Consider the following 23,069-nt stretch of genomic DNA (forward strand, 5'->3'; position numbering starts at 1 on the left):
GGGGAGAGTGAAAGCTGATCTGGCAAGGTGGGATGGTCTCCCTCTGTCACTGGCGGGTCGGGTACAGGTGGTTAAAATGAACATGTTGCCGCGATTTCTGTTTATTTTTCAATGCCTGCCGATTTTCCTGCCAAAGGCTTTTTTCAGAGAGATTGAGGGAAGGATTACTTTGTTCCTCTGGGGAGGGAAGGTGGCCAGAGTTAGAAAGGTGCTGCTACAGAGGGGAAGGCAGGCAGGGGGTTTGGGTCTTCCGAACCTGATGTACTACTACTGGGCGGCGAATGTGGAGAAGGTGCGGAGCTGGGTCAGAGGGGTTGATTCCCAGTGGGTCAGAATGGAGGAGAGTTTGTGCAGGGGGTCGGGATTGAAAACACTAGCAACAGTGCCACTCCCGATAGCCCTGGGGAAATACTCAGGGAGTCCGGTAATAATAGCTTCATTGAGAATTTGGAGGCAGTTTCAACAACACGTCAGGTAGGGGGCAGTGTCAAGGGAAATCCTGATTCGGGGGAACCACAGGTTTGAGCCAGGGTGGTGGGATGGAAATTTTCGGAAATGGGAGGAGAAGGGGATTAAGACACTAAAAGATTTGTTTCTTCGGGGTCGGTTTGCAGGATTGAAGGAGCTGGAAGCGAAGTATGGGCTGGAGCAGGGGGATATGTTTAGATACGTGCAGGTTTGAGATTTTGCCAGAAAGGAGATGCAGAGCTTCCCGGTGGACACGGCCTCCACATTGCTGGAGGAGGTGCTGACGACAGGGGGACTGGAGAAGGGGGTAGTCTCAGTGGTTTACGGAGCTATTTGGAAGAGGAGAAGGCACCACTGGAAGGGATCAAAGCAAAGTGGGAGGAAGAGTTGGGAGAGGATACGGAGGAGGGGTTCGGGTGTGAGGTGCTCCGGAGAGTGAATACCTCCACCTAGTGCGCGAGGTTGGGGCTGATACAGCTGAAGGTGGTATACAGAACACACCTCACGAGGGCGAGACGGAGTAGAAGATGTGTGTGAACGTTGCGAGGGGGGTGCCTGCTAATCACGTTCATATGTTTTGTTCCTGTCCAAAGCTAGAGGATTACTGGAAGGAGGTTTTTAGGGTAATTTCTAAAGTGGTGCACGTGAAACTGGACACGGGCCCCCGGGAGGCCATATTCGGGATGGCAGACCAGCCAGGGTTGGAAACGGGTGCGGAGGCAGATGTCGTAGCCTTCGCCTCGTTGATCGCCCAAAGGCGGATCCTGATGGGTTGGAGAGCAACCTCTCCACCCTGTGCCCTGGCGTGGCAGGGGGGACCTGTTGGAATTCTTGACTCTTGAGAAGGTTAAATTTGAACTGAGGAGAAGGATGGAGGGGTTTGATAATTCATGGGCATTATTCATTATGCACTTTCAAGAACTGGATAACATCGAACATTAGTTTGGGTGGGTGGATGGGAGGGTTGGGGAGAGGGGGGCTGTGTATGTTAATGGCGACAATGGGTGATCCCTAATTCCTTTTTGTCATTTGTTTGTGTGAACATGCGGGCTAATGTTTGGGGTTTGGTGGGAGGATGGGATCATTGTTATTGATATGGGGATTGACATATTTGTTACTGATTATTGCTAATTGTTGGTGGGTGCAAATTTGGGAGAAAATGTGAAAAAGGAGGAGAGTAAAAAAATATATATTTTAAAGAGTATATGACTCAGACTCACAGCTGAGCTTTAGGTTTTACCAACACTTAGTGAAGGAGGCTGGCCAGGCTACGACCACTTGATGTGGATGTCTTCTCTAGGCTTCGAAACCCAGGGTCCCGTCTTGCGATGGTTGTGCCCGGGGGACTCCCAGGTTATTGCTAAAGATCTGTTCCAAATAGTCCTTCCTTTACACTGGTCTGCTAGCATTGAGTCACAGCTGTTTGCCCACAATTGGTCATTGTCCCATCCAAACCCCAACTCGTTGATTGAAAAAAACATACTCCTATTTATCCATGGTGATTCAATCAAGACCCATTGTTCTCTGAAACATCCTCATCTGACCAGCCATCAGCTCATTATAGAGTTTGATGGCTTCTTTTGTCTGTCCCTCGTCCTGCTGCAAAGTTGATCACCTGAGCCTGGAAGTTTGTTACACATTCATAGCATGATCTTGTTCTTTTGTGTAAACGTAAGTGGGTAACCACAAAGTCCATATAGCGATAACGAGTTTGTGTTGACTTGAGTGCTCTTGTAGGTGGCAAGTACCGATTCTAGTCAGAGCCTCGTGTGACAGTTCCTGTTCCCGGTCTATATGCCTTGCCAACCTTGCCACATTGAGTTTTAGGTAGATTCAGTAGCTGTTTGATGCAAGTTACTTGCTGAGCCAATTCGGAGGGGAATTGAAAGTCAGTCCTGTGGGTGTGCTGTTGGGGCTAGGTGAAGGCCCCACTGGGTGGTGATGTCAGACTTCCTTGGGTCTCTCTCTTTCTCTCTATGCTGCTCTTATCAAACACTCCAGCACGCAAATAAATCATGTTTGGGGATGTGTGATGTTCTTCGGGAAGTTCATGCTCTCATTACAGGCTGAAAGATGGGCAGCACGGTAGCATAGTGGCTTCACAGCGCCAGAGTCCCAAGTTCGATTGCCCGCTAGGTCTCCTCGTGTCTGCGCGTGGGTTTCCTCCGGGTGCTCCAGTTTCCTCCCACTGTCCAAAGACGTGCAGGTTAGGTGGATTGGCCATGCTAAATTGCCCTTAGTGACCAAAAAGGTTAGCAGGGGTTATTGGATTAGGGTGGAAGAGTGGGCTTAGGTGGGTCGGTGCAGACGCAATGGACCAAATGGCATCCTTCTGCACTGTATATTCTATTCTGTGTTCTTCCCTAAATCATGCCAGGTAGACTAACACTGTCCTTTAAACATGTGCTCTTTAGGTATGATTCTAACGCTGAAGGACACGGGCGTTCCCAGATGTGTGTTCTCTGGACCGCCACAGTTTGTAAGTAGGAAGGAGATGTTTCGGTAGCAAATGATGATGTGTTGTGTGCCGTGGCATTTCTCACTTTAATGTCTTGTTCTGGGGAAGAATGAAATATAGCTCACTATGCCCATCAATCTGCTTATTGGTCTGAGGACAATGAAATATGGGAAATAGAACAACAAAAGTTACAGCATAGGAACAGGCCCTTCAGCTCTCCAAGCCTGCACCAACCATGCTGCTCATCTGAACTCGCCACGCTACCCGAAAGATGTGGAGGCTTTGGAGAGGCTACAGAGGAGGTTTATCAGAATGTTGCCTGGTCTGGAGGGTGTTAGCTATGTGGAGAGGCTGAATAGATTCGGTCTGTTTTCATTAGAAAGACGGAGGTTGAGGGGTGACCTGATAGAGGTCTACAAGATTATGAGGGGCATGGATCGAGTGGATGGGCAGGCACTCTTTTCCAGGGTGGAGTGGTCAATCACCAGGGGCATAGGTTTAAGGTCCGTGGGGCAAAGTTTAGAGGAGACTAAAAGCGAGGCAGGCTTTTTACGCAGAGGGTGGTGAGTGCCTGGAACGGGTTGCCAGGGGAGGTTGTGGAAGCAGATTCATTGATGGCGTTCAAAAGGCATCTTGACAAACATGGATAGGATGGGTATAGAGGGATACAAGGAAGCGCTGAGGATTTTGGCAACGGTTGGTATCATGACTGGTACAGGCTTGGAGGGCCAAAGGGCCTGTTCCTGTGCTGTATTGTTCTTTGTTCTTTAAAATCCCCTACCCTTCTGGGGACCATATCCCTCTATTCCCATCCTAGTCATATAATTGCCAAGACGCCTCTTAAAAGCCACTATCGTATCTGCGTCCACTACCTCTCCCGGCAGCGAGTTCCAGGCTCCCACCACACACTCGGTAAAAAGATTTTGCTTCGTACCTCTCCTTTAAACCTTGCCCTTCACATCTTAAACCAATGCCCCCTAGTAATTGACTCTTCAACCCTGGGAAATAGCTTCTGACGATCCACTCTGTCCATGCCCCTCTTAATCTTGGAGACTTCTATCAGGTTGCCCCTCAACCTCCGACGTTCCAGTGAGATCAAACCACGTTTATCCAACCTCTCCTCATATTACTGGTGTCCATACCAGGGGACAGCCTGGTAAACCTCTTCTGCACCCTCTCCAAAGCCTCCACATCCTTCTGGTCGTGTGGCGACCTGAATTGAACACTATATTCCAAGTGCGGCCGAACTAAGGTTTTATAAAGCTGCAACATGACGAGCCAATTTTAAATCTCAATGCCCCGGCCGATGAAGGCAAGTATGCCATATGCCTTCTTGACGACCTTGACCACCTGCATTGCCACCTTCAGTGACCTGTGTACCTGTACACCAAGATCCCTCTGCCTGTCAATACTATTAAGGGTTCTGCCACTTACTGTATATTTTCCATCTGTATTAGACCTTCCAAAATGCATTAACTTGCATTTATCCGGACTAAACTCCATCTGCCATCTCCGCCCAAGTCTCCAACCGATTTATATCCTGCTGTATCCTCTGACGGTCCTCATCGCTATCCACAATTCCACCAACCTTTGTGTCATCCTCAAACTTACGAATCAAACTAGTTATATTTTCCCCCAAATCATTTGTATATGTATATTACAAAACGTCAAGGGTCCCAGCACTGATCCCTGAGGAACGCCACTAGTCACAGCCCTCCATTCAGAAACGCACCCTTCCACTGCTACCCTCTGTCTTCTATGACTGAGCCAGTTCTGTATCCATCTTGCCAGCTCACCTCTGATAATCGAAAGGTATGTTCGAGTGTTGTTCAGGCTTACCCTCTGTCAACATCGCCTTGGTCAAGTTGGTAATTTCTAGATGCTTCTGTTTCTGAATCTCTGCAGTACAGCGTTTGTCATTTTGAATATCATGTGACCTGTTTTGTCTAAGTCGTACTACATAACTTTTTTTTCTATCCTTGTTTTTACATGGAATCCCGTGGTCATTATCTAGAAGCAGTTTTCAGATTAATGCTGATGACAGCTAGCTTTACTTTGCTGTTTCCTTCATTAATCGCCTGTTTGTCCTGTAATTGCTGACCCAGGTTGTATCTTTAATTAGGGAGTTGAGAGCCTGGGCCTGAAATGTACACTGCTTTGGTCCTTTTGAGTTTTTGAACAGAGCTTCATTTTTGGGTATTAAACTGTTCAATACAGAAGTCCAAAATCTAGCTGTCCAAAAACCCGACCATTTTGAGAAGGGGAATGAGTGCTGCCCTCTGCTGTTTTACCTTGGTTGATGGTTTCCCCATAACAATGTGATAAAGGGTGCTTGTGGTCGTACATCTCTTGTTCTGGTATCATCGTTTCAATTTAGTTTGAGAATGTCTCCATAAGCGTGCTGTGTACAAAACTGGTGCACTGACACCAAGAGAGTCGGGAAAATTTATGAAATCCCGCTGTGATGTTCATAGAAAATGTTACATATTATATTTCCTAGTTGCGGCAGCAATGTTATTAAAATCCCTGGTTTAAAATACATGTAGGCAGTGTGTCTACTACGCTGTAATTAAGGAGTCATAAAGGGTGAGGTAATAATTGATTTTAACCATTTACTTGTTTACAGAGAGATGGCTGATGGGATGTTGCTTTGATTGTTGGAGATTCCCTGGAGAGTAAATAGTTTGAGGGGTTTTATTTAGTCTTGGCTAAGCAGGTGCTGGGACATCTTGGTGGGATACAGATGATATAATTGATGGGAGGAGCCAGGTCTGCCTGTAGTTTGCAGTTTTGTCAGATGCTGTTAGCAGAAGGGCCTGACAAGACATAAGGATTTTCAGGTTGGTCCTGAAATGTCGGTCTCTCTCCAAATATCTGTATGGATGAGCAAGTAACCTGTTTTGTTAACTTATAATTGGTATTTTCTTAATTGGAATTCATGGTAAATGGAGATATTAAGTTCAATGTTTTCCTTATTTAACTTTTCAACTGATAATTGTAAAGCTGATGTTTATGTGGTCAATTCTGTGTTTAAATTAAAGTTTGTTTTAACATAAAAGATATCCATTGGTCAGAGTCATCACTCCTGGGGTGCAGTGTCCCTTTCTGTTTACAAATTAAAAATAGTTTTGTGTTCTCGTCTGGTATCCTAACAAATGTCTGGTATCATAACGTGGGCGGCACGGTGGCACAGTGGGTAGCACTGCTTCCTCACAGCTTCAGGGTCCCGGGTTCAATTCCGGCCTCTGGTGACTGTCTGTGTGGAGTTTTCACTTTCTCCCTGTGTCTGCGTGGGTTTCCTCTGGGTTTCCGGTTTCCTCCCACAGTCCAAAGATGTGCAGGTTAGGTGGATTGGCCATGCTAAATTGCCCCTCAGTGTCCAAGTTAGGTGGGGTTACTGGGTTTCAGGTATGGGGTGGAGGCGTGGGCTTAAGTAGGGTGCTCTTTCCAAGGGCTCATGATGACTCGATGGGTTGAATGGCCTCCTGCTATGATGTAACACCTACAAATGGGACGGTCAGATCAGGTTGCAGACAATGGTATGTGAACACACTCGCCTAGCTATGAGGGCAGTAACAGTGCCCCACCCTCAATCCACCTGGGAGCTGAAAAACAGAAACCAAATTTTTGCTTAATTCTGCCTTTCCACGGCCATCCTTTTCTGTGCAACCGTTGCACATAGCAGACGTTGAGCGGCATCCGATGGTCCATTAACTGACTCGGTCAGACTTTGGGAGGGGACTGAAATCCATCTGGTCCAAGCTGTAAAACCAACAAGAAATGAGGTCGCATTTTGCCAATAAAAATGGTGTCTTGCCCTCGTTTGATGGATTACTTGATCCAAGAATATCCAAAATCTGGCATGGTCTTAGTCTTGATGGTGCCAGATTTGGGGGCCTTGTGCCTGTAAACAGAAGCCTGGTCCTAAAAGATTTAAAATCATGAATTACCAAGTCACAAGACATCAAGATGTGAAGTTCCTTAGCGGCTGAGTTGGAAATCATGTATTAATCAATTAACACCAATTTTCTTGTTTCCTTCAAAGGATAAGTACTTGGCTGCAATTAGAACATTCTCTGGCCCCCTACAAGGACTGGATTTAGGTAGGACATGTGGATTTATGTTTGAATTACCCAGGACGTTGTATCTGAATGAATCCTTTTGACTAATTATGAAATGCATTCCTTCATTGCCAGCTGTGCGTCCTTTCACAGACCCAGAATATACTGATGATACTATGACCGTGCATCAGGTTCCCATATTTGGTAAGTGTCATTTATCCTACTCAACGTCCTTGTTTGTGAAGAATGTTGATGTGTTTCCTGTTGGTTCCCTTCAGACCTGGTAACCTGGGCTCTGCTTTTGAGGGGAAGAACATAGAACATAGAAAATACAGCACAGAACAGGCCCTTCGGCCCACGATGTTGTGCCGAACCTTTGTCCTAGATTAATCATAGATTATCATTGAATTTACAGTGCAGAAGGAGGCCACTCGGCCCTTTGAGTCTGCACCTGCTCTTGGAAAGAGCACCCTACCCAAACTCAACACCTCCACCCAACACCAAGGGCAATTTGGACATTAAGGGCAATTTATCATTGGCCAATTCACCTAACCCGCACATCTTTGGACTGTGGGAGGAAACCGGAGCACCCGGAGGAAACCCACGCAGACACGGGGTGGACGTGCAGACTCCGCACAGACAGTGACCCAAGCCGGAATCGAACCTGGGACCCTGGAGCTGTGAAGCAATTGTGCTATCCACAATGCTACCGTGCTGCCCTTGAGAACAAATAAATCTACACTATATCATTTTACCTTAATCCATGTACCTATCCAACAGCTGCTTGAAGGTCCCTAATGTTCCCGACTCAACTACTTCCACAGGCAGTGCATTCCATGCTTCCACTACTCTCTGGGTAAAGAACCTACCTCTGATATCCCTCCTATATCTTCCACCTTTCACCTTAAATTTATGTCCCCTTGTAATGGTTTGTTCCACCCGGGGAAAAAGTATCTGACTGTCTACTCTATCTATTCCCCTGATCATCTTATAAACCTCTATCAAGTCGCCCCTCATCCTTCTCCGTTCTAATGAGAAAAGGCCTAGCACCCTCAACCTTTCTTCGTAAGACCTACTCTCCATTCCAGGCAACATCCTGGTAAATCTTCTTTGCACCTTTTCCAAAGCTTCCACATCCTTCCTAAAATGAGGCGACCAAAACTGTACACAATACTCCAAATGTGGCCTTACCAAAGTTTTGTACAGCTGCATCATCACCTCACGGCTCTTAAATTCAATCCCTCTGTTAATGAACGCGAGCACACCATAGGCCTTCTTCACAGCTCTATCCACTTGAGTGGCAACTTTCAAAGATGTATGAACATAGACCCCAAGATCTCTCTGCTCCTCCACATTGCCAAGAACTCTACCGTTAACCCTGTATTCCGCATTCATATTTGTCCTTCCAAAATGGACAACCTCACACTTTTCAGGGTTAAACTCCATCTGCCACTTCTCAGCCCAGCTCTGCATACTATCTATGTCTCTTTGCAGCCGACAACAGCCCTCCTTACTATCCACAACTCCACCAATCTTCGTATCGTCTGCAAATTTACTGACCCACCCTTCAACTCCCTCATCCAAGTCATTAATGAAAATCACAAACAGCAGAGGACCCAGAACTGATCCCTGCGGTACGCCACTGGTAACTGGGCTCCAGGCTGAATATTTGCCATCCACCACCACTCTCTGACTTCTATCGGTTAGCCAGTTCGTTATCCAACTGGCCAAATTTCCCACTACCCCATGCCTCCTTACTTTCTGCATAAGCCTACCATGGGGAACTTTATCAAATGCCTTACTAAAATCCATGTACACTACATCCACTGCTTTACCTTCATCCACATGCTTGGTCACCTCCTCAAAGAATTCAATAAGATTTGTGAGGCAAGACCTACCCCTCACAAATCCGTGCTGACTATCCCTAATCAAGCAGTGTCTTTCCAGATGCTCAGAAATCCTATCCTTCAGTACCATTTCCATTACTTTGCCTACCACCGAAGTAAGACTAACTGGCCTGTAATTCCCAGGGTTATCCCTAGTCCCTTTTTTGAACAGGGGCACGACATTCGCCACTCTCCAATCCCCTGGTACCACCCCTGTTGACAGTGAGGACGAAAAGATCATTGCCAACGGCTCTGCAATTTCATCTCTTGCTTCCCATAGAATCCTTGGATATATCCCGTCAGGCCCGGGGGACTTGTCTATCCTCAAGTTTTTCAAAATGCCCAACACATCTTCCTTCCTAACAAGTATTTCCTCGAGCTTACCAATCTGTTTCACACTGTCCTCTCCAACAATATCGCCCCTCTCATTTGTAAATACAGAAGAAAAGTACTCGTTCAAGACCTCTCCTATCTCTTCAGACTCAATACACAATCTCCCGCTACTGTCCTTGATCGGACCTACCCTCGCTCTAGTCATTCTCATATTTCTCACATATGTGTAAAAGGCCTTGGGGTTTTCCTTGATCCTACCCGCCAAAGATTGTTCAACTAGGAAGACATTTGCAATTTACTGGCAGCTGCCAGTGGTACAGCCGAATTTCCCAAACCAAAATTTGCCCAGCTCAGAATATGTGGCTTCAAAGGGCCAGGTAAGAATAAGCGCAAAACTGTCTTAGGAACAGAATCCCTCGGTGTTCTTCTGATTTATACTTGAGGTTCTGAGCCTGTGTCATTATGTGGATTTGAAATTCAATTCTTGCAGAACATGTTAAACATGAAGGTGCTGATATATCTCAAGTATGTTTCTTTGAATTTGAAAGATTGTGGAGTTGCTGGTTTACACCTAATGAGGTACCACCTGAATGCTTTGAGGTTTGTGCTGATTAATTTTGAGTTTCCTGAACAATTTCATGGGCTTTTGAGGAAAGGACACCGAGTGGGCAATAGTAATACCAACAGCATGCTGTAACTAGACTTTAGGAAAAGGGATGACAGAATTCCTCTTAACAGGTGCATGCGACATAAGAGTGGAAGTAGGCCACTAGGCCCTTGGAGCCTGTTCTGCCATTCATTAAGATCATGGCTGATCTGTTTGTGTTTCTAATTCCGCATTCTCGCCTATCCCAACTATTGTTTAGAATCCCTCGGCTAACCTGAATCTACCTACCTCTGAAGGAGCAGTGGTTAGTTAATCTCGGTGCTGTGAGGAATCGGAGTAAACCCTGGGTATGGATAAATAATCAGCGGAAGGAAGAGCAGGTGCTGCTCATTGTTGCATTGGGTGGGAGAGGGGAATAAGTACAGTGTGATGTTCTCCTGAAATTACTATTGGGAATGGTGTTGTTTTTAATTGAACTCAATCCCAATGTGAGCTGGCCAAACCGCTGGATGATAGCAAACTAGGCAAATAATAGGACCAGGCAGCTCCTGAAAAGCTACAGTTAGGAAGGAAGGGCAACAGATGCGTTCTGCTGATGGTATAAAGTAGTGCAGTTGAAGCTGAAAGAGACCGAAAAGTCTTACAAGTCCAAACAGTGCAGGAACTAACAAAGCCAACAGTGATGCATGATCTAAATAAAATAGAATACAAATTGTGCAATATACTCGACAGATCGCACCTCGTGCACTTTAAGGTTTGTTCCTTTGCAATGAGAATTGACCTATGTTTTTCTTTGGGTGGGGCAGTGAAACAAATGTGTCAATGTATTGGTGTCAAATTTATATGTGCTAGCTTGTCCACTGCACTGTTCCAGTGAACTACAACACGGGTTCAGGGAAACGGTATCTCACCTTTTCATGGAGACACATCTGGACTCGACACTGGGCGGGATTCTCCGCCTCGCGACACCACAAATGCGAACCGCGATTGGGCGGAGAAACAGGCGTCGGACCAAAGTAGAGGTCTGCGTCCGGCGCCGATTTGGGCGCAATGCTCCAGTCTCTTGCTGGTGGAGATGATGAGGTTTGCGCCCCATGCCAGCGGCGGCATGCAAAACCGGCATTTGCATTCATTTAAATGTGATTAGCGGGTTGGAAACCCGGCCGGATGTCTGGCTGGTGTGAATTACTACAAGTATTTACAGATGTGGACTGGGCGCCATGGCTGCGGAGGGGGAGCAGGAGGCTAAAGAAATTGTTGAAAACTGTCGGGCTTGCTGGGAGATGGCTGGGGGGGGTGGGGGGGGGGGGGGGGGAGTAGCGGGTAGTGACTTGGTGCCACGCCCGTGGTCTTGGGGTAGCACCTTTGGATCGCAGTGGCCTGGCTCAGACCACCATTGCTGCAACCTGTCTTTTAAACGCACCCCTTTGGTGCTACTTACAGGGGAAGCTCACACTGCTGAGTGCTGCCTGTGTCCTGTAAATGCTCAAAAGATCTCTGGTCATCTGGGAGCCCACACAAGCCACCCCTCTGGACACCCTCATACCCCAGCTGTATCGACAAGGGTCAAGCTCAATCAGGATCCCACCAGGTGTTGGCACTTCTAAGAAGCGCTGCCCCATTGCAGAGGAAGCAAAGGATCACCGGAGCTCACCCCAATCAGTGGACATCTGCACTGCAGCCTTTGGAACCCTGGTGAAGGTGCCCTGGGGGTGCCCTACCCAGAAATGGGGTGAGGGGGGCTCGAGGAGACCCTAAAAGGTAAGTTGCGGCAGTGGGGAGGTCCAGAGGCTGCACAGAGGAGCGGGAGGGGTTGAAAGATTGGGGCGACATTTAAAAAGGTGCCCTGATCGGCAAGTCATTTTCCTGCATGGACTAGCTGAGCTTGTTTGTGCAGGAAAAGAGGCCAGTGCGGCCTCAGTGGGCCATTCCCAATGGAGGCCAAAAACCCCTGGGGAAAGTCCCATTAGATAGCGGGGTCGTTTTCGGCACTGCAGGCATTGAGAAACACCCCGCTATAAGCATGTTAAATTGTACACTTTGTCTTTTCTGCTTGCCTGACATTACATTCTATGCTCGCACATTTCTGGAGAGAGCTGGGAAGAGAGATGGCCAAATAAACCATTGACATGGTTCCCGGTTGGAGGGGGGGGGTGGGGGGGGGGGGGGGGGCTGTTGAAAGACCCAGTGAATCTATTTGCAACTGTAGGTAGAGTGACACTAAGAGTTACCCGTTTCTGTGAGAAAGTACCTCTGTCTGCTACTGCTCGTCAAGCTTAAATGTGCTGTCAGGTTGACTATTTTATTCCTGAAGTTTACCACAGTTTTGATTCAGTGCTACTTACAAACCATTTCACATAGATCGAAAATAGAAAAGTTATAAAACTGTCCATTTGCTTTTTCGATTGGGGGGGGGGGGGAGACGACGAATGTCCGCCATCATAAGAATGTGTGGAACATGGGTAAATGTGCAGTTTTGTTGTTCTCTGTGTGTCACTGCTAACCTATTATAGCTTGAGATATTTTGACGAAGGAGTTGGGGACATGGTGGTGGGTGTTGTGAAGAGAGTGTTTAAATATATCACCGTGTAATATTGGGTTTGCAGCCAAACTGGACTCTAAGGAGAGTCGAGGGGCAGATAGTCCAGATGGTTCACTTGGCAAAACCAACCCCGATTGGCCCCGTTCACCAAAATCTGGAAAGCGGAAACTGGAGGATTGTGAAGGTCGCTTACAGGAAAACCTGAAGGAAAAGCCAGGTAAAAGGCACAGTGAGATCCTTTAGTAAAACTTAAATTCCTTCCGTTTGTGCTGCTGTTCATTCTTCTGTGTGTCTTTGCCTGGGTGATACTGAGCTGGAATCTTTTGAGCAATATCGCAGAAACTCCATTGCTATCCTCACAGTATCCTCGCGCTACTTACCCAGAATGTAGCTGTTTTAGTGTTGTGCAAACCTGTTTGTGCTTCTACACGTACTGCGGAATTGTATGCCGATTGACTAGCCAACGTGTTACTGTGAATGTAAATGATTTAGTATTGGTCTGTGGTGAGTGGAGTCAGATAGTCAAACGGAAAATAGATCCTTTTCCGGGGGGGGTACGATTGAGATGGGGCAGAACTGTCACTTCGCACACTGCTTGCATGTGTGACAGCAGCAATGGCCCTTGTTGAGCTGAGTTGGAGAGGTTAAATTCTAGAGGTTAGGTTATTTTCAATTTATAAAAAATGTTTTTGTTGACATTCATCCGCCCTTTTATTTTAAAGAGAGAAGTCCAAAAATACCAACGAGAGACCCTTCCCTGGTGGTGGCTTTTGTCTGCAAGGTAGGTGTTTTTCAGCTGAATGGTAACAGTTACATGACTAGATTGGAAATGCTGCAGCTCTCCTTCGAGCAAATGGAGGCATTGAACAAAAGTCGTGAAGGAATTTGTAGAATAAAGGCACTGTTTGCAGTGGCAGAATGTTCAGGAGCCGATTTTGGGTGATTGGCGAAAGAGGCAGTCAGACATTTTGACACCGTGACTTGTGATCTAGAGTGCACTGCCTGAAGGGTGGTGGACACATTCAGTAATTACTTTCAAAAGCAAATTTGTGAAATACTTTGAAAGGTAAAGTTTTGCAGGGACGTGATTAAGGGAGGACAGGTGAGCGGGCTTGAATGGATAGATATTTTTCACTGAAGCGCGGTGGCTTATTGGCCTCCTTCTTTGGTGCGATATATTGTCCTGCGGTTCTACAGGACTGGTATTAAGGTGGCAATCCGAGAGCTCGGACAACCCTTTACTGAGTTATTATAATTAAACTACGTTCACTTGCAGCTTCATCCTAAGAAAGGAAACTTCCTCGTCATGAAGGCTAAGGAGCTCGGTTTACCCGTGTAAGTAACAGGGCTTTAATCTTCAAAATCCTCTTCTATTGAACCCCTGGAATACTGAAGGAGATGGTTACCATGAGAGTGGAAACCATAGTAGGAAGATACATTCTAACCTCTCGAAATGTAAAACAAAGAGGAGGTGCACAAAATTAGTCAAAATCGGAAGAGAAAAAGCAGCGCACTCTTTGGATGGGACCCAGAACACCAACATCCCACACCATCACCCCCAGCCCTCCGTCTGAAAGATAGGATGCCCCTTTGTATAGACTAATCAGAACTTTCCAAAATAAGTTCTTTGCATATTTGTAACGACTAGCATGTCAGGAAATTCATCACTTTCCGATGAAGAATCCCACCTGAAACTTTAATCATCAATGGGTCAGGGGCTGTTTATTTACACTATTTTATTTAGTACGGTCATGTGTTAGAATTCGGAATCTATTAATTTCTGAGCTACACATAATGGTGATCTTTAAAAGTAGATTTTTTTAAACATAAATTTAGAGGACCCAATTATTTTTCTTTCCAATTAAGGGGCAATTTAGTGTACCACCTAACCTGCACATCTTTGGGTTGTGGGGGTGAGACCCACGCAGACATGGGGAGAATGTGCAAACTCCTCACAGACAGTGACCCGTGCCGGGATTCGAATCCGGCTCCTCGGTGCTATAGTCACAGTGCTAATCACTGTGCCACATGCCGCCCTCTTTCAAAGTAGATCTAATTATGTTTCAATGCAAAAATGTTCAGACATCCATCACCATCGACCCCTCCCCAAAAGGTCAATCATTTTAAAGACCATTTGAGCGTATTTTCTAAAATTCAGACACGATGTGAAATCAAACATTTGGTTTGCTTATTTACTTTCTCATGTGTAAAAGCTTAAGTAGTTCCACCACAGATCCTTTAGTCCACTGGAGCCTGGCTTAGACAATCGACAGGGAGGAGGCTGGGTGCAGGATTTCTCCTTTCGAATGGATTTTGCCCCATGAAACGAAAAGGTTCAGGCCGCTCATCAACTTGCCACCCTGACTTGGGAACATATTGCCGTTCCTTCACTGTCGCTGGATCAAAATCCTGAAACTACCTCTTTAACCGCGCATGCAGTGTGAGGGTGTACCCAACACCGCAAGGATTGCTGCGGTCAGGAAGGCAGCTCACCACCGTCATCTTCCTGATGGCAATTCGGGATGGGCAACAAATGCTAGCTTAGCCGTCGAAGTCCCCATTCCTCGAATGTGCGTGTTGAATAATTCACACCACTCTTCGAGATTCACACTGTGGAAGGGAGGCCATTACCTGCCTTCTAATGTACTAATGTCATTATCTTCAATTATATCAGAGCGGAAAGGGGGATAGAATTTTGCTAACATTTTAGTTTTTGGACTCCTTGTTTACCCATGGGTAATTTTATGGACCCCGTTACTCTTTTTGATGACGGTGTATACGCTTATCTTTTCTTCTGTGTTTCAGGGGGACCTCGGCCATCGGGCCAATTGTTGCCGCTTTGAAAAGTGGAAAGAGTGTAACATTTGAAGGCAAGGAGGTTTGTCATATTCCTTCAGATTTTGACATCGTATTGGATTCATGAAAACTATCTGCGCAGCCCTTGTGTGGGGAGACCGCACAGTATCCAGTAGTGTTGCAAGTTTAGGGGAGTCAGAGGGCAAGCAACACTAATCGAATGTCCTGCCTCCAATTGTCATTGTTTTAGGATCTTTTTTTTTTTTTTACTATTTGCGTTCTTCCAGTAAAACCACCTTCATTGCAAATGACTTTCTTTTATTAGCTTAGATTGTGTTATATTGGTAAAGTTGCCGCATCGGTGCAAATTGTACTTGATTCAAAGAACAGCGCAGGAACAGGCCTTTTAGCCCAAGCCTGCGCCGATCATGATGCTTGTCTAAACTAAAACCTTCTACATTTCCAGGTGTCCATATCTCTTTATTCCTATCCTGTTCATGTATTTGTCAAGATGTCTCTTAAATGTTGCTATTGTATCTGCTTCCACCACCTGCCCTGGCAGCGCGTTGCAGGCACTTGCCACCCTTTGTGCAAAACAAATTTGCCTCGCACATCTCTAAACTTTCCCCCGTCGCACCTCAAACCCATGTCCCCTAGTAATTGACTTTTCCACGCTGGATCTAACGGTCCACTCTGTCCCTGCCACTCATAATTTTGTAAACCTCTATCAGGTCGCCCCTCAACCTCCGTTGTTCCAGTGAAAACAATCCACGTTTATCCAACCTCTCCTCATAGTTAATACCCTCTAGACCCGGCAACAACCGAATAAACCTCTTCTGTACCCTCTTCAAAGCATCCACATCCTTCTGGTAGTGTGATGACCAGAATTGTACGCAATATTCCAAATGTAGCCTAAAGGTTCTGTACAGCTGCAGCATAACTTGCCAATTTTTATACTCAAATGTCCCGACCGATGAAGGCAAGCATGTCGTATGCCCTCTTGACTGTCCACCTATGTTGCCAGTTTCAGTGATCCTAAGGGTTTTGCCATTTATTGTACAATTTCCACCTATATTAGATCTTCCAAACTTCATTACCTCACATTTGTTGGGATTAAATTCCATCTGCTTTTTCTCCACCCTAGTCTCCAATCGGTCTATATCCTGCTGTATCCTCTTCACTATCTACATCTTCACCGATCTGTGTCATCTACAAATGTATCAATCAGACCAGCTACATTTTCCTCCAAATCATTTATATATGCTACTAACAACAAAGGTCCCAGCACTAATCCCTGCGGAACACCACCAGTCACAACCTTCCATTCAGTAAAGCACCCTTCCACTGCTACCCTCTGTCTTCTATGTCCAAGTCAGTTCTGTATCCACCTTGCCAGTTCCCATCTGACCCGTGTGACTTCAGCTTTTGTGCCAGTCTGCCATGGGGGACTTTGTCAAAGGCTTTACCGCAGTCCATGTAGCCAACATCCACTGCCTTTCCCTCATCAATCATATTCGTCAAAAAGGAGGCCATTCGACCCATCGGGTCTGCACCAATCCTCTGAAAGAACACCACACCAATCCTCTGAAAGAACACCACACCAAGGCCTCCCTCCACCACTTGGACAGCATGGCCAATCCACCTAACCTGCATATCTTTGGACTGTGGGAGGAAACCCACGCTGACCTGGGAGATTTGCAAACTCCACACAGACGGTCATCTAAGGCCAGAATTGAATCCGGGTCCCTGGCGCTGTGAGGCGGCAGTGCTAGGCACTGAGTCGGCAGTGCGAACCACTGTGCCACCGTGCCGCCCCCGCACCTGTTTAGAGCCAAAGTTACTGCAGTCAGTAGAATGGAGCTCCTTAATATTTTTTAAAAACCCCAACCCAAGTTCATTTCTACCCGGTGCTGATCATTGAAGGACTGGAGCAAGTTCCCACTTTGTGCTGAAATTTCTGTATCCCAAATCCAGCATTTATCAGAGTTCTGCATTTCAACGCTAGAACTGATCCAAATTTAAATATTCAGCATACCTTTACTTGACCAGCTGTTTCCCCCATTACGTTGCTATGGATACTCAAGGCTGTTGATTTGTTGCTTTTTAGTGGTTGCAAATTTCCTGATTATGCCCCATTAATATATTCTGCAGATCCGACCTGAGGATGTGTGCACACCTGATGATCCAGGGCCCACTTTTCTGGTGTTGGAATGTCCCAGTGCGGAATTTATTGTCTCCATGTGTGAGAATGAACAACTCAAAAGGTAAGTTATCCACTGAGTGGATTAGCCTTTATTTTTCTCGGAACCATTGTTCATTAAGATAGAATGTTGCCTATTTTCTTGAAAAGTTAAATCCTAGTATAGACTCCTGAGAATCCCTCCACCCTAAGTAGTAGGACAGATGATCACCAGCCTGAATGCATGTTTATTCCTCGTGACTTTAGGCCCATGTACCTCCCTTCCTTCATAAAAGGTGAGTGGGCAGAATGCTCCCTGTCATTTACTGATGCCCCCTGTTCTCTTAATTGCCTCACTTAGGAGTATTAGGTAGCTGCTAAAAGCGCCTCTTGATGCACTTTACGTATGGATTGTCTTTTCATTCTTCCTCAATGCAAGGTTAGAGCAGGAAATGAAGCTGTGTTATATTTAAGCAGTGCCTTTCGTAAACTGAGCAATGTCCTTTTATCTTGTCTCTGACTTTAGTGAAGCTATGTTTCTTGCAGGTATCAAATGGGAGGATCCGAAAGCCCCGTTGCACTGGTTGTGCATATTACGCCCGAGTCTGTTCTGGCAAATAATGTGTATAAAGCATGGATGGAGAGGTAATTGAATTTTGTAAAGTTTGCTTTGTCGGCACAACTAGCAGTGTTTTAAATTGCCGTGTGGGGATGAAGGACTGATCATTATTCAATGTAGCAATAAAAAGAAAAGCAAATATTGCCCTGTGAGACTTCTTGGATTGAGGTTTTCTCTTTTTCCAAGTAAATTATTTCTGGTAATGGACAGAATGCTAAATTGCTGCAATCTACTGGCGATGCCTTGAGTTTACTGCCAGTGTCATACTGCTTGTTACTCTTTCCAATATCTTCATATAGAGCTCAGCACATACTTCATTATGTTTGTGTTATAATTCTGTTATAATTGCTAACATGGTTCAGTGAAATTTGAAATTGATTTTAAAAATATATAGGTTAAAGGTTAATGTTTGTCGTCTTTCTGAAATTTTCACTCCAAATTATGGGCTGGATTCTCCGTTTCTGAGGCATAACTAACAGTGTTTTAAATTGCCGTGTGGGGATGAAGGACTGATCATTATTCAATGTAGCAATAAAAAGAAAAGCAAGTATTGCCCTGTGAGACTTCTTGGATTCTCCGTTTCGGAGGCTAAGTACTGGCGCCAATGGAGAATCCCTCACCGATTTCTGCACCGGTGAGGGGATGGCACCGGCGGAGAATCGCCGGGTCCTGGACCGCACATGGGCAGGGCTGGCAAACTGTAGTCTTGCACGCCTACCACCCCCCACCGGTCGCAACGGAAAACATGGCGCTGGCCGTGCGTGACCGCGTACCCGCCCACCTTGACCCAACAGCCCAACCCTGGCCACCCCCCCACCACTCCCTCAGCCCTGGCAGAAGCCCCCCGGGCAGTGGCACAGATCTCGGCCGAGTGTGACGGCGCTGGATACTGTCTGCAGCCGGCACGCCAGGCTCACGAACGCTGGGACCACATGTGGCCCATGCCGTCGGGAACTCAGCCCATCAGAGGCGGAGCATCGCAGGTGGGCTGGCTGATGATGCGCCCACGGCGTTGAGCCTGCAAGTGGCCCGATGATGCCGATTTTGGGGGGGTGGAACATCGCGAACCGGCGCCTGCCCCGATTCCGGCGTCGGAAGCCATTCCCTGACCGATCATCGTTCCCGATTTTGGCGTTGTGCTACGGAGATTCCCGTCCAATGTTCAGGAATTACTTATGAGGGCCTTGGTGAATGCTTCAAAGTATGCATTTGAAATTCCTTTGTGATCTATTGCCATGGCTTGGTCACTAGTGCTCTCATTTTCTGAGTCCGGTACTTTTGGATCCAAATTTAACTTCAGTAAGAAGAGACAGTTGCAGTCCGCAAAGCTGCATAAAACTTCCTTGTACAGAGCTTGATTTTTGAGTGTAGCTTTGTACGGATGTGCGTAGGGGACCTTGCATAAAGAGGGCACCATGTTGTAAATTATGCATTTGGACGAGAATGGAAAGGACCAGTCGGGCAGAAAAACGCTGAAATGCTGAGGAGAGCAGGCGAACAAACATAGAAATTTGGGGAGTGCAATAAGGAACAGGCAGAGCGACTAGGTCGGGTGCATCTTTGGAAGTAGACTTGTTAGAGGTTAGAGGTATTATGGATGGTAGATTACAAGGCAAAAGAGGAAGAACGAGAATATTGATGGCTTGAAAATGGAAGGAAGTTACTCACAAATTAAAAGGCTGACGCAGGGTAGAGATATGGAAAGACTACTATGAGCCAAGGACTTGGCGTCTGGCAGAGCAGACATGATTTGGGCATAGAGCAGGCTGGTATCTTGTGTGGTGCTGAGAGACCGCTGGATTGTCAAGAGGTGTCATTTTTCAGTAAGTGCTGTATTCCTGTTCCAGTGGTTTGGCTGAATATCAAACATCCAACTGCATCCATCCAAAGGAGAGGAAGAAGTTCTTCCAACCATCATTCTTTCCTTAAATATCATCAAAATCAGATTCACCTGGCAGTTGCTGTTTGACATCCAGCTGAGCGAATGGCCACTGCGTTTCTCAGGAATTTATTTTAATATGGAGCACTTTTGAGGTGTTTCTTAAATTCCAGTCCTTTTCATTCTTACAGTTCCTTAGATTTGTGAATGTATTTTTCTTGAACTTGATAGAACTCGGGCGGCACGGTAGCACAGTGGGTAACACTGTTGCTTCACAGCTCCAGGGTCCCAGGTTCAATTCCCGCCTTGGGTTACTGTCTGTGCGGAGTCTGCTCGTTCTCCCTGTGTCTGCATGGGTTTCCTACGGGTGCTCCGGTTTCCTCCCACAAGTCCCGAAAGAAGTGCTGTTAAGTGAATTGGATATTCTGAATTCTTTCTCTGTGTAACCGAACAGACGCCGGAATGTGGCGACTCGGGCATTTTCGTAGTAACTTCGTTGCAGTGTTAATGTAAGCCTTATTGTCACAAGTAGGCTTACATTAACACTGCAACGAAGTTGCTACGAAAATGCCCTAGTCGCCACATTCCGGCGCCTGTTCGGGCTCATAGTAGTCTTTCCATGTCTCTACCCTGCGTCAGCCTTTTAATTTGTGAGTAACTTCCATTTTCAAGCCATCAATATTCTCGTACATAAATCTACTAATTGTGCCTGCTAGTTTGCCTTAGTCTTTTTATTCTCTTGTCTTTCGCTCCACTCACAGGTTTGAGCCGACAGCAGAACACCTGATTCTCAATGAACACAATGAGACTGTCCATAACCTCCGCAGCCACAAAATCCAGACCCAGCTAAACCTGATTCACCCAGAGATCTTTCCGCGGCTGAAGACCTTTCGGACCAAGGTAGGAACAAGATTCAAAGTCTTGGGAACTGGGGGAGGTATGGGGGAAAATTAACCTTTGATGACTTAAACAAGATCTTTGGGATCCAAACTGAAGTATGTACGTCATTCGAGGGGGGAGGGTGGGTTGACTTAGAACTTCTATACCTGCCTTTCTTATCTACCTGCTTCTCTTCGTAGCAGCCATTTTATGTTTCATAATATTTATACTGGAAAATTGAATAAAAGCAGCATGAATGCCCACTTGTTTCCTCACTGGAGTATTGGCTGGAATAAGACTCCTTTCCCTTCACGATTTCTTGTGTGATTTCCATTAAGGGCCTCTCAAAACTGTTACAAGGGTATGTCTGAGATTGCTCCCCTGGGGGGCAGCAATGTAGCTAGTGTTGAAAAAATACAGAGTGAAGCAACAGAAGAAGAACACAATGGTACCAGTTACACACCAGGGGATGTGATATTGATGGAAGAGGCCTCCGAGGGAGTAGCATGGGATTGCAGTCAGTGTGTGTGCTCCAATGCCAGAAGAGCTGTTATCTGAAAAGTGCAGAATCAACAATGGGAAGAACGTGAAATTCAAATTACTGGTACTCTTTCTTGGGCCTTGTTTCAATCCTCTTATTGCGTGGCACAATTGTCATACTCTAGAATATCCTTGTGTTTTAATATGGAACGGATGTGTTATGTTGCCGTTTATCATGAGCATATACTGCTGAGCTAACCTTTAGGAGAGAATGCTTTTAGCTTTTAAAATCAGCAAGACACCATTTTGGGCACCTTTCAGCTCTTTGGTAAAGGAGCAAGCATTATGGATTGAAGCCAATTTATTTGTTAGTTGAGTAAATCCGGCTTGTGGCATGACTTACTGGTGTATTGTGGAGATAGTATGCATTCAAAAAGAAAGTGATAAATTCTAATTTATTACACTAGTTTGATCCAATCCGTAGCGGGAGTTCACTTTCTTTTTGGTTTCAGGAACAGCAAGCCTCTCTCAATCTGCCAGCTGTTCGAGGCGAATGCTTGCTAAAGTACCAGCTGAGGCCCAAATTTGAATGGCAAAGGTCAGTTCACGTAAGTTAGACATATTTATCGTGGCCATCTTCTGGAGACTGATGCAGCATCAACTCCAGCAAAATCAAAAACCGATGTGTAGTCTTTCAAAACACAGAGAATTGTTGGCTCCACGATTGTGCATTTGTCTTTGTGACTTTCTGTGCTCGTGTAGTATTCATCATATAGAATTTTTGTTGGATTATTTATGCTCTTGCATGAATATTAAATGAAAAGCATGTTCAAAATCCACTGGTGCATTCTAGAGAAACCTCTTGACCAACAGAGTGGAAGGTGCTACCACAAGGATTTGCTGAGGCAAATAGCGTAGCTATAGTTGAGGTGAAATTCATTAAGCACATGAGTAAGAGGTCATGCTAATGGGGTGAGGTGAACAAGGGTGGCAGAAGACTTGTTTGGATCATATGAGCACTGGCATGGATGAGTTGAACCTATTTCTGTGCTGTGAACACTTTGTGATGTAATTTGCAGAGCAGAAAGAAGCCATTTGCCCCATTGTGCTCTGCTGGTTCCTTCAGCCCAAAGCTTACACAAGCGTCCCCAATTTATTCCTGCCTTTCTGTATCTTGTTCAGATTCAAAAGGTTAAATGTGACTGAATTTGATGTCTTAGTTGCAATGACTTTGTAGAATCACTGGTTACAGCACAGAAGGAGGCCTTTCGTGTTGGCTTTTTGGGGGAGCAACTCGGCCGGCCCGACCTCTCCCCTTTGACCTGGAAATCCTCTCCCTTCAGATCATTATCCATTTCCCTTTTTGAAAGCCATGACTGAACCCACCTCCACCACACTCTCTCGGGCAGATCCTAATAACATGCTGTGCAGACTTTTCCTCCCGCCACATTTTTGCTATTTACCTTAAGTCGGTGTCCTGTGGTTCTTTGCTCATTCACCAATAGGAGAAGTTTCTCCCTACCTGCCCTGTCCTGACCCCGTCCTGACCCCTCATGACTTTGAGCATGCCTATTAAATCTCCTCTCAAATTTATTTTCTCCTTGGAGAATAGCCCAAGCTTCTGCAGTTTATCCACATAACTGAAGTCCTTCATCAGTATAACCATTCTTGTAAATCTTTTTGGCACTCACCCCTCCTAACGTGTGGTCTCAAGCTTTGGATGTACTATCTCAGTTGAGTCGAAACAGTACTTTAAAAATGTTGACAATAAGGGGCAGCATGTGGCGCAGTGGTTAGCACTGGGACTGCGGTGCTGAGGACCCGGGTTCGAATTCCAGCCCTGGGTCACTGTCTCTGTGTGGAGTTTGCACATTCTCCCCCC

At 46.0% G+C, this 23,069-nt stretch overlaps 1 protein-coding gene across 1 annotated transcript in view; it reads left to right on the forward strand.

Annotated features, from left to right (window-relative positions):
• Window positions 1–23,069, forward strand: part of elac2 (elaC ribonuclease Z 2) — a 73,431-nt gene that overhangs the window by 14,400 nt on the left and 35,962 nt on the right. The window contains exons 4-14 of the mRNA XM_072483124.1: window positions 2,883–2,947; window positions 6,972–7,029; window positions 7,123–7,191; window positions 12,420–12,572; window positions 13,078–13,136; window positions 13,632–13,690; window positions 15,161–15,233; window positions 17,303–17,415; window positions 17,877–17,975; window positions 20,590–20,728; window positions 21,700–21,785. Coding sequence (XP_072339225.1) covers window positions 2,883–2,947; window positions 6,972–7,029; window positions 7,123–7,191; window positions 12,420–12,572; window positions 13,078–13,136; window positions 13,632–13,690; window positions 15,161–15,233; window positions 17,303–17,415; window positions 17,877–17,975; window positions 20,590–20,728; window positions 21,700–21,785 — 973 coding nt within the window. The remainder of the gene's footprint in view (window positions 1–2,882; window positions 2,948–6,971; window positions 7,030–7,122; window positions 7,192–12,419; window positions 12,573–13,077; window positions 13,137–13,631; window positions 13,691–15,160; window positions 15,234–17,302; window positions 17,416–17,876; window positions 17,976–20,589; window positions 20,729–21,699; window positions 21,786–23,069) is intronic.

The sequence above is a fragment of the Scyliorhinus torazame genome, chromosome 18, assembly GCF_047496885.1.
Source record: "Scyliorhinus torazame isolate Kashiwa2021f chromosome 18, sScyTor2.1, whole genome shotgun sequence".
NCBI classification, from domain to species: domain Eukaryota; kingdom Metazoa; phylum Chordata; class Chondrichthyes; order Carcharhiniformes; family Scyliorhinidae; genus Scyliorhinus; species Scyliorhinus torazame.